The 12,395-nt window shown below is 47.5% G+C and overlaps 1 protein-coding gene across 1 annotated transcript in view; it reads right to left on the reverse strand.

Annotated features, from left to right (window-relative positions):
• Positions 1–12,395, reverse strand: part of LOC139387518 (serine/threonine-protein kinase ULK4-like) — a 136,731-nt gene that overhangs the window by 2,087 nt on the left and 122,249 nt on the right. Inside the window, exon 35 of the mRNA XM_071133791.1 lies at positions 3,867–3,959. Within this exon, the coding sequence (XP_070989892.1) occupies positions 3,867–3,959 (93 nt within the window). The remainder of the gene's footprint in view (positions 1–3,866; positions 3,960–12,395) is intronic.

The following is a 12,395-nucleotide window of genomic DNA, read 5'->3' on the forward strand; positions in this document are numbered from 1 at the left end:
GTTCCATAGTTTCTGTTCCATTTCTATATTTCTGTGTCAAACAGTACTGACTGACTGATGAACCATCCATGGGAGGACTCTCTGTGCAACTAGGTGTAATAGTAGCCTGGTATCATGTCTGGTTGTGCTGTATAGCGAACTCCTATGATCATTATTTGGCAATAACAAACATATGAGTTGGCTATACAAAACAAACAGATGTGGGACCAGGCTAGGTATAGTGGCCCTGCCTTAATGAGAGTGTCTGCTGTTGACATTAGAGGCTAGGAGGCTAGGTATAGTTAGGTATAGTGGCCCTGCCCCGATGAGTGCCTGCTGTGGACATTAGAGGCTAAGGGGTTAGACTAGGGAGCTAGGCTAGGAGGCTAGGCTAGGGAGCGAGCCTAAGGCTAGGGGGTTAGGTATAGTGGTCCTGATGAGAGTGCCTGCTGTAGACATTAGAGGCTAGGGAGCTAGGTTAGGTATAGTGGCCCTGCCCTGATGTGTGCCTGCTGTGGACATTAGAGGCTAGGGGGTTAGACTAGGGAGCTAGGCTAGGAGCCTAGGGAGCTATACTAGCGGGCTAGGCTAGGGAGCTGCTAGGCTAGTGGGCTAGGCTAAGGGGCTAGGCTAGGGGGCTAGGGTAGGGGGCTTTGAAGCTTCATCAGCGAGTGAGAGAGAGACACTTTGGGTTATAAGCAATGGACCTTCTATAGGAACCCATCACATCACTGTGACCTAGTAATGAAACTGAGCTCAGCTCAGGGCTTCTCCCTCCAGTCCCCACCCAGTCCTCTATTTCAGTAAAAGCTAAAAGCTAGGGGCGTAATCACTGGGGTTTAGGCTCCTTTCACCGCTGATTTGTTGCTGCCCTCTTCTCCTCTTCCCCAGTCCCATGGGGCTAAGGGGCCAGGGGCGCAGAGAGGGCCTAATCCTGCCCCTCTTTTGTACGCCGGCCGCCACTCAGCACGAGCCAAATGCCGAAATCCCAAACAATGATCCAGAAAGAGCCCGCCCCCAGGTCTATCCCAAAAGGCCCGGCATTCTAAACTCCCTGCTGAAGCCAAACCCACCACTGAAAGGCTCTTTAGTCTCACTGTGCAGTCCTGTGCTGATAGTATTGGCATCTGAACAATACTAAGTCATAACAGACAAGAGTTAACACCTGCTTAGCAGGCTTTACATCAAAATCCTGTTTACTCAACAGTGGTAGTAGATGCATCTAAAGAAGGATAAGAAATAACATGCAATGAATCCAATGCATGAAATCAAAGCTATTAAAGTGGGCTGAAAGAGGAGAGGGGAGCAACTAGTGGACTGATGTGTGGCAGTGCTGCCCTCTAATGCTGCCCTCAGAGTTCTGCTGCTGCCCTCAGAGTTCTGCTGCTGCCCTCAGAGTGCTGCTGCTGCCCTCAGAGTGCTGCTGCTGCCCTCAGAGTGCTGCTGCTGCCCTCAGAGATCTGCTGCTGCCCTCAGAGTGCTGCTGCTGCCCTCAGAGTGCTGCTGCTGCCCTCAGAGTGCTGCTGCTGCCCTCAGAGTGCTGCTGCTGCCCTCAGAGTGCTGCTGCTGCCCTCAGAGTGCTGCTGCTGCCCTCAGAGTACTGCCCCCATCATGACATAATATACTTCCCCTGCCCTAAACAAATGTATTCATTAACTCACTCACACACGCACACACAGACGCAAACACACACAAACTCTCCCAGGCATACTCTAATTCTTTGTCAGTAAGTAACATTGAGAGGGATCCTGAGGTGTATTTACTAGGACACCTGCCTGTGTTGTTGAAGTCTGTATTTAACATGTGTTCAATAAGGCCTCTCTCTGCCTCAAAACACATACGTCTTCTTGATGCACTGTGTTGGTGAAGGGCTAGATATATTCATAAACATTCTTCAACATGCGGAGCAAATGTTAATTTACAGTCGCTGTAAAATTGCATATTATCAGGCACAGAGTTTGGGAGCTCATGCTAAATTGTATGTATTTGCATAATTTCCCATAAATTCCTTTGCTATCGCTGTAAAAAGAGTCAGGGTTATATCAGCAGTATAACACTGATTAGAGGTTTGGTTGTCTCCTTCCAAGACATGGCTGTTTTTAGTGTGCAATCTGTTTGTGACAGACCACAAGTGGAGGTCACCGAGAGAGCAGGTTTGTGTTTCAGACCCTGTTGTGACACACTCTGTTCAGCCCCCCCCCCCCCCCATAATGACACAACATACTCCCCCTCCCCATAACAAATGTATTAATTTACACACACACAAACACACAAACAAAGCCCCAGTCAAACAGAAGCCTATTCAGACAGAGGTTGAGTGTGGTTCAACTGCAGGTCGCTGACTTCCAGGCAGGCACATTGTCATGCTCTCAGCTCACTGTTTTTATGCAGAAATATGTTGACACAAGGCCAGCAGTCTGGGCTGCTGGTGTACTGAGTGGTGGTGGTGGTGGTAGTGATTGTGGTGGGTGGGGCTGGTAGATTGAGTCCCTCCCCTACGGCTCAGAGGGACAGCTTGGCTGGGGCTGAGACTAGGGCTGTGGAGGTGGATGAATCCTGGGTCTGGGTACAGGCTGTCTGCGTGTCTGTGGCCAGGGGTAAACACAGAGTGGGCTCCATGCAGCACCACGGGGCGTTTAAAAGGCCCTCCCAGTGGGTCTGTTCTCCTATGCCATCTGTGTGATTTACATGGCCAGAGGGGAGGCTTGCAGAGTGTTCCTATGTGTGTGTTCACTCAGTTCACTCACTCAGAAATACCAACTGAGAGTATGGTGGACCAGAGGTACTCTAGGGGGGAGGCAATATGGTGTGTGCGTGTGTACTCTTTGCTTTGCTATGTGTGTGTACTGTGTAGGAGTGTGGCGCTACCATGTGCAACAGATACAACTTGTCCACTGGAAGTCGTTAATCATTCAAGCCCCTGGTACTTTAAGAAGGTGAGTTACCTTCTCCTAACCTCAAGGCCAAAGTTAGCCGTGAATGAGAAATACGAAGGCCGGCGGAAATCCCAAATGCTTTTTATTTTAAGCCTATTTCACAGTGGAATGATGGGGCTAATAATAACATGAAGTATGTAACGCAATATCTACCCAATAACCTCAACTCTTCATTTTAAAACGCAGGAGCCATCTATCTCTGACGCTGTCATCATTATTCATAAATCTATTTCTATAGATTCTCATATCACAGAACCAGCAGAAACCATTAAACCACAATGGGTCGTCCATTATTGATGATGCGTTCAGAATCCACTCAGTTTATGATGTTGTATCAGCAACAGGTCAAGTTTTCAGGGGCTTGGTCAAAAGGCATGACTGACAATGAAAATATGATTTAATATTGATTCAAATGAATTATTTCAAGCTGACTATTAGATGTTTTATCATAAGACTAGCTACACTCTATTAGAATGGAAATGGGTAAATCACGTCAAAAATACACTGGGAATGGATCATTACTTTTTACTAACATATTTGCGTCATGTTGAATAATATTGGCAAAGATGAACCAGCATTTACCTGGCAGTGGCTAGCACTCTCTTCCAAACCCCTTGATCTGAGGGCTCCAGCACTTTTCAAACAACTTATATCAAGTATTTTTGGATATCCTATATAAATACACTGCACTGTTTTTTAAACTGTAATAATCACACATACAGTACTAACAGGCAGACAGACAGGTACAGACAGACAGACATACAGGTACTAACAGACAGACAGACAGACAGACAGACAGACAGACAGACAGACAGACAGACAGACATACAGGTACAAACAGACAGGTACTAACAGACAGACAGACAGACAGACAGGTACTAACAGACAGACAGACAGACAGACAGACAGACAGACAGACAGACAGACAGACAGACAGACACCATGTCTTACCATCTGAATGAGCAGGGATGTGAGTTGTGTCAGAGGTTTGTTGATGAGCAGGAGGTCCTCTGCAGCCTGGGTCTCTCCCTGGGACTCAGCTCCCTGTAGCACGCACGCACAGAGAGAGAGAGAGAGAGATCAGTTGACTGCCTTCAGATCAGAACTGTTGATTGACAACAGTAGGTTATTGTTTTCATCTCAGCAGTAAAGAAAATGAGAAATCAATACTGTAGGAAAGAGGTAAAACAGAGAGATGAGTGAAGGGTGTTGAGACAGACAAACAGACAGACAGACGGACAGACACACAGGCGGACAGGTACACACAGGCAGCACTGTGTTGAGCTAGGTTTCATCACATCTGCTAAATATTGGCTGAGGTCTGAGATGAACCAAGTGCAAGTCTTGTCCTGGGTAGAACACTATTACTAGTCCTGTTGAACAGCTGTAACAGTGTTGTTTAGGTTAGTACAGTAGAACAGTATTACTAGTCCTGTTGGACAGCTGTAACAGTGTTGTTTAGGTTAGTACAGTAGAACAGTATTACTAGTCCTGTTGGACAGCTGTAACAGTGTTGTTTAGGTTAGTACAGTAGAACAGTATTACTAGTCCTGTTGGACAGCTGTAACAGTGTTGTTTAGGTTAGTACAGTAGAACAGTATTACTAGTCCTGTTGGACAGCTGTAACAGTGTTGTTTAGGTTAGTACAGTAGAACAGTATTGCTGGTCCTGTTGGACAGCTGTAGCAGTGTTGTTTAGGTTAGTACAGTAGAACAGTATTACTAGTCCTGATGGACAGCTGTAACAGTGTTGTTTAGGTTAGTACAGTAGAACAGTATTACTAGTCCTGTTGAACAGCTGTAACAGTGTTGTTTAGGTTAGTACAGTAGAACAGTATTACTAGTCCTGTTGGACAGCTGTAACAGTGTTGTTTAGGTTAGTACAGTAGAACAGTATTACTAGTCCTGATGGACAGCTGTAACAGTGTTGTTTAGGTTAGTACAGTAGAACAGTATTACTGGTCCTGTTGGACAGCTGTAGCAGTGTTGTTTAGGTTAGTACAGTAGAACAGTATTACTAGTCCTGTTGGACAGCTGTAACAGTGTTGTTTAGGTTAGTACAGTAGAACAGTATTACTAGTCCTGTTGGACAGCTGTAACAGTGTTGTTTAGGTTAGTACAGTAGAACAGTATTACTAGTCCTGTTGGACAGCTGTAGCAGTGTTGTTTAGGTTAGTACAGTAGAACAGTATTACTAGTCCTGTCGGACAGCTGTAGCACCACTAGTCTCACCCTTAACATATTCGGGCGGTAGGGTAGCCTAGTGGTTAGAGCGTTGGACTAGTAACCGGAAGGTTGCAAGTTCAAACCCCCTAGCTGACAAGGTACAAATCTGTCCTTCTGCCCCTGAACAGGCAGTTAACCCACTGTTCCTAGGCCGTCATTGAAAATAAGAATTTGTTCTTAACTGACTTGCCTAGTAAAATAAAAAAATTCAAATCTTCAAATCTCCTTTAAAACAAATGACTGGCCTTAACAGCAGTCACCTCCTGGGAGGTAGATTTCATTTCTATGACAAACTGGCTGTTCCCTTTGGTGGATGGAAATAGATGTAGAACAAATAAAAATAACTGCTGGTTGGTTGGGTTAGACTGAAAGACACTCTCCATCTGGTTCTCTTCTGGTTTCTCAACCCCTCCCTCCTTTTCTCTCTCTCCCTCCTCTCTCTCTCTCTCTCTCTGAAGGACTGCTGGCTTATTTTAAGCAGGTTTTTCGGTCAGCACAAAACTTTGGGAAGGAAGATTGGCTGTCTGCAGTTAATGTGATTATTATTCCATGCTATTTTTTCAGCTCTTCTTCTTCTGCTTAATTGTGAAGCATGTAGAACTTTCTCGATTAACTTCCTCATCCATTTAAAATATTAATTCTGAGTGAATCAGAGAGAGAGAGAGAGCGAGACAACTTGAAGACGACACTGGCCACATATTCTTCCTTCCTTATCATTATTACCTAAATGAATTTGGTTTGTGCAGAATCCCTTTTAATGAGCTTTGCATTTTTTCATTCCAGTGAGAGAATTGATTTCCATTATGTCATTCCCCTCTCCTCTCGTCTCCTCTGTACTCCCAATGTCCAGGCTGCATAAATATGTATACCAGGAAGTGGAGGAAGGCTCTGTAGAGGACAACTAAAGCTAATGAGGGCCAGTGGGAGACAATGGAGTGTCCCTCGGGTGGGGGACCTTGTGAATCCTTAGTGTCTAAAAGATGAACTTCAATGGGATATATTTGCTTCTTTACTGCTCATCCTACTGGAAGTTGAGAAGAGGCAAATATATAAAATACAGTGCATTCAGAAAGCATTCAGACCTCTTGACTTTCAACATTTTGCTACGTTACAGCATTAAATAGTTGTTTTCCCCTCCTCAATCTACACACAATGCCCCATAATGACGAAGCAAAAACAGGTTTTTATAAAATTTATAAAAGATAGAAAAATGGAAATATCACATTTACATAAGTATTCAGACCTTTTACTCAGTATTTGTTGAAGCAACTCAAGTCTTCTTGGGTATGACGCTACAAGCTTGGCACAACTGTATTTGGGGAGTTTTATCCCATTCTTCTCTGCAGATCCTCTGTCAGGATCTGTCAGATCCTCTGTCTAACTCTGTCAGGTTAGGAAGGAGAGCGTCGCTGCACAGTTGTTTTTTTGGTCTCCCCAGAGATGTTTGATCAGGTTTAAGTCTGGGCTCTGGCTGGGCCACTCAAGGACATTCAGAGACACTGTGAAGCACGGTGATGAGGTGTGATGGTGTGGGGGTGCTTTGCTAGGACCAAAATACTCCCCAACAGCTTCTACCTCCAAGCCATAAGACTGCTGAACAACTCCTAAAATCGCCACCGGACAATTTACATTGACCCCCCCTCCCTTTTGTACACTCACCGTTTGCTTGTTACCTATGCATAGTCACTTCCCCCCCACCTACATGTACAGATTACCTCAACTAGCTTGTACCCCCGCACACTGACTCAGTACCGGTGCCCCCTGTATATAGCCTCGTTACTGTTATACTTATTGTGTTACTTTTATTATTACTTTTTATTTTTGTCTTCATCGTAAAAATGTTCTTCTTGAACTGCACTGTTGGTTAAGGGCTTGTAAGTGAGCATTTCACTGTAAAGTCTAAACTTGTTGTATTCGGCGCATGTGACAAATACAATTAGATTTGATTTGAAGTGCTGCATCAGATGACCTGGCCTCTACAATCACCCGACCTCAACCCAATTGAGATGGTTTGGGATGAGTTGGACGCAGAGTGAAGGAAAACAGCCAACAAGTGTTCAGCATATGTGGGAACTCCTTCAAAACAGTTGGAAAAGCATTCCAGGTGAATCTGGTTGAGAGAATGCCAAGAGTGTGCAAATCTGTCATCAAGGCAAAGGGTGACTACTTTGAAGAATCTAAAATATATTTAGATTTGTTGAAGACTTTTTTGGTTACTACATGATTCCATATGTGTTATTTCATAGTGTTGATGTCTTCACAATTATTCTACAATGTAGAAAATAGTAAAAATAAAGAAAAACCCTAGAATGAGTAGGTGTGTCCAAACTTTTGACTGGTACTGTAAATTGTGGCAGGCCAGTGGGTTGGGTCAAAACGTTTACCCAGATCAGACACTGACAGAGTAGGATTAGCTAAGTTTCAAAGGTGTTTATTAAAATAAAAGTCCAATAGAAAATAATAGGTCTCCCCCAAGAGACCCTCTCTGGAATACCGTCTACTGGGCTTCGGGTCTTGCTGTATCCTGTGGGGATCAAAAACGGAACTCCCTCCTGTTACCTCTGGTACCGTCCCCAACTATACGGGAGTCCTTTCCTTCCCCAGTCCCTCCCTTGTGTGCTGCCCTTCTGGCAACGTTATGCGACTTGTACAGGTGGTGAGCAATCAGCCCTTGATTTCTCACCAATCCCCAATCAGCCCCAATTAGTCCTGGCCGGAGAGCCCGTCGAGACCTGGCACGTCCAGCACCCCCCCCCCCCCCCCCCTTAGCTCTGTCGGGGAGGGGACTGTCATCAGTGCGACGTATGTCTCCCTTCTCGATAGGTCATCCGCGTTTCCATGCTTCGCCCCTGACCTGTGCACAACAGAAAAAGAGAAGAGTTGAAGGGACAAGAACCACCTGGTGACCCGATCGTTTGTGTCCTTTCCCCTGGCCGTCCAGACCAGGGAAGCATGGTCCATTACTTTTTCCAGTACTTTTTTTTCTCTAGGTATCAGCTTTCGGCTGATGTACATGATGGGGTGCTCCTCCACATCGGCACATGGAAATCGGGCGTTATGAGAATCGGATGGGAGACCAGCGCTTATTTCAGGTGGCTGAACGCCACTTCTGTCTCGTCCGTCCATTTCACTGTTTTCGGGAGGTGGGCCCTGGTTAGATCGGTGATGGGGGAAGCTATAGCCGCAAAGTTGGGGATAACCCCAGGCTGCCAATGGTACCTGCCAATATCCTTTGGTCAGGTCAAGGGTGCTGATGTACCGGGCCTTTCTCAATCGGTCGATGAGCTCGTCCACCCTCGGCATGGGGTAGGTGTCGAACAAGCTTATGTCGTTCACACCCCGGGGAATCATTACAGAAGCGCAGGCTACCGTCCGGTTTGGGCACCAACACAATGGGGCTGCACCATGCACTGTGAGACTCTTCAACGACCCCCATCCTCAGCATAGCCTCCACTTCCTTTTAAACGCCCTTCCTTAGGGCCTCCAGAATCCGATATGGCCTCTTTCGTACCGTTTCCCTGGTCCGGGTACGGATGTGGTGTTCAATGAGGGTCGTGCGGCCTGGCATTTCGGAGAACACCGCCGTGTTCCGATCGACGAGCTCCCTGAGCTCTTGCTTCTGGGCTGGGTCGAGGTCCTCATTGCTCGGGCCCACCACTGGTACCGTTGGCGTCCTGGGTCTCGACCATAACACGGCAAGGCTGTCCTCTCGTGCCACTTCTTCAACAGGTTCACGTGGTAAATCTGTTGGGGTTTCCGCCTCCACGGCTGCCGTACGCGGCAATTGACAGCTTCTCGCTCACCTCGTATGGCCCGTGCCATGTTGCCAGGAACTTACTTTCGACCGTTGGGATTAAGACCAATACCCTGTCTCCCACCTGGAATTCTCGGGGCTGGACTCTCTGATTGTAGACCTGGGTTTGGGCGCATTGGGCCTTCTCCATATGTTCCCTCACGACTGGCCATATGGCTGTCATCCGCTCCCTCATCGTCTCCACGTGCTCTACCAAGGGGGTCAGTTGGGGTTCCCACATCTCCTTGGCGAGGTCCAGTAGGCCTCGCGGCCTCCTCCTGTAGAGGAGTTCGAAAGGGGAAAATCCAGTGTACTGGGGTACTTCTCGGATTGAGAACATTAGGTGGGGTAGTAGCTGGTCCCAGTTCTTCCCGTCCTTTTAATTGAACCGCTCAACGAGCCCATCCGTGTGCGGGTGGAAGATGGCGGTCCGGATCCGCTTGATCTGCAGGAGAGCACACAAATCTTTCATTAGGCGGGACATAAACTCAGTACCTTGGTCTGTCAGGATCCCGTTCGGGATGCCCACCCAGCTAAAGAGGTAGAACAGCTACCGGGCGATTCCCTTGGATACCGCCCGTAGGGGAATGGCCTCAGGATACCGGGTGTCATAGTCCACTATTACCAGGATGTACCGGTGTCCTCGTGCTGTTTTTACCAGGGGTCCCACTCTGTCCATGGCGATGCGTTCAAAGGGCACCCCGATGATCGGTAGGGGGACCAGTGAGTTTCGGAAGTGTGCCTTTGGGGCAGTCATTTGACACTCTGGGCAGCTGCGGCAGTAATCTTCCACGGCCCTCCTCATCCCAGGCCAGTGGAACCGTGCGGCGATCCGTTCCCGGGTCTTCTCCATTCCCAGGTGCGCCCCCAACAGGTGGGTGTGGGCTAGCTGAAGAACAGTTCCCACGTACCGTCGGGGCAGCAACAAAACCTCTCGAAGTTCCCCCTGTTGGCGTGACACCTGATACAAAAGGTTATTCTTGATTTGGAAATGGGGGTATCGCCAGTCACTCACCCCCGAAAGTAGCTGTCCATCCACCGCTATCACTTGGGCTGCGGCGGCTTTCAAGTTAGGATCCTCCCACTGGGCCGTCCCGAATTGTCCCCTCAGTTGGCCCCCAGGGGGTGTCTCGACTGGCCCCTCGAAATCGAGGAGGGGGAGGCTGGGCTCTTCCTCCTGTGGGTTGGGTTCTGGCACCCACTCCGACTCCGGACCCGTAGATATAGGTTGATCAACCGTTTGCTCCCAGGCCGCACAGGCGATAGGTCGTCCTTGCTCTCGTCTTCGGCCGGCTCGTACCTTCTTCCTCAGCTCATGCCCCCACAGGGCCGCAAACAGTGGACAATCTTGTCCCAGTAGGAGAGGTACCGGCAACTCTGTTATTGCACCCACCATCATCTGGCAGTTCCCTTGTGGCGTCACGATGTTGGCTCAAACGGTTAGATACCGCTTTGTGTCCCCGTGAACACAGGAAATGGACATCTCCCTGCCACATTCAGTATCCTGGTACAGCAGGCTCGTGGTTACGAGGGTAACCATATTTCCGGAGTCCTCTCGAGCCGGGCAATTCCAGGCAGTGTGCCCCCGGGCGCCACACTCAAAACACCTTCTTTGGTCTCCGTCTACCTGGGGTCGTCGGTGGCGGGTCGGCCCTACACCAACCGTCTCTCCACGGGTTTGCGGTCTCTTGGCCCTGCCGACTGTCGGTTTGGGGTACACAGCAGTGGGGCTGTCTTCAAGAGACAACCTTCACCGGGACCATGGGTGCAGTTGATTCGTGGTGAGTCCTTTCCTTCCCCAGTCTCTCCCTTGTGTGCTGCCCTTCTGGCAGCTTTATGCGACTTGTACAGCTGGTGAGCAATCAGTCCTTGATTACTCACCAATTCCCAATCTGCCCCAATTAGTCCTGGCTGGAGAGCCCGTCAAGACCTGGCACGTCCAGCAGATGGAGCCATTGCCTCGTGATGTATACTCTGTCTGTCACCAGGCCTTGACGAGTCTCCCCCTGGTGGCTGACCTGCAAAATATAGCTACTTCCTCACTGAGTCACCTAGATGTGATAGGTGGACATTGAGTGCCCTACACACACTCAAGCCCTCCGCCAACGCATGCACGCATGCACACACGCACAGACACGTAGAATCAGGAATTCCCCAGGGCAGCTGTCTAGGCCCCTTACCTTTTCATTCTTTACTAATGACATGCCACTGGCAACATTATACACGTCAGCTACTACAGCAACTGAAATGATTGCAACACTTAAAGAGCTGCAGTTAGTTTCAGAATGGGTGGAAAGTAATAAGTTAATCCTAAATATTTCAAAAACTAAAAGCATTGTTTTTGGGACAAATCATTCACTAAACCTCAACTAAATCTTGTAATTAATAATGTAGAAATTGAGCAAGTTAACTGTCATGGTCAAAACATATTGATACAACAGTAGCTAAGATGGGGAGAAGTCTGTCCATAATAAAGTGCTGCTCTGCCTTCTTATCAGCACTATCAACAAGGCAGGTCCTACAGGCCCTAGACTTGTCGTGCCTGGACTACTGTTCAGTCGTGTGGTCAGGTGGCACAAAGAGGGACTTAGGAAAATTACAATTGGCTCAGAACAGGGCAGCACGGCTGGCCCTTAAAAATACATAGGGAGCCAACAATGATATGCATGTCAATCTCTCATGGCTCAAAGTGGAGGAGATATAGACTTCATCACTACTTGTTTTTGTAAGAAGTGTTGACTAAAGGGGATCCCTAATAAATACAAATACAAATACACACACACACACACACACACACACACACACACACACACACACACACACACACACACACACACACACACACACACACACACACACACACACACACACACACACACACAACCTCCCCTTCACCGGCCTGTTCTAAAAGAGATTATGGATACAGGTAGGGTTGCACGATATGGGACAAAAATAAAATTGCGATTTTCTTACCAAATATTGCGATTTGACATGCGATATACACCAAAACCCCTGAGTGAACTGTTGGAATCATAGAAATAGAATGATTTATATTAACTTCTTTGGGATAGGGGGTAGCATTTTCACTTTTGGATGAATAGCGTGCCCAGAGTGAACTGCCTCCTACTCAGATGCTAATATATGCATAGTATTATTAGCATTGGATAGAAAACACTCTGAAGTTTCTAAAACTGTTTGAATGATGTTTGTGAGTATAACAGAACTCATATGGCAGGCAAAAACCTGAGAAAAAATCCAAACAGGAAGTGGGAAATCTGAGGTGTGTAGTTTTTGAACTCAGCCTTATCGAATAGACAGTGGGATATGGGTCAAGACGCACTTCCTAAGGCTTCCACTAGATGTCAACCATCTTTAGAAACTTGAATGAGGCTTCTACTGTGAAATGGGACCGGATGAGAGCTCTTTGAGTCAGTGGTCGGGCAGAGTGTAGTGTCATAGCCT

The sequence above is a fragment of the Oncorhynchus clarkii genome, chromosome 3 (assembly GCF_045791955.1).
Source record: "Oncorhynchus clarkii lewisi isolate Uvic-CL-2024 chromosome 3, UVic_Ocla_1.0, whole genome shotgun sequence".
Lineage (NCBI taxonomy): Eukaryota > Metazoa > Chordata > Actinopteri > Salmoniformes > Salmonidae > Oncorhynchus > Oncorhynchus clarkii.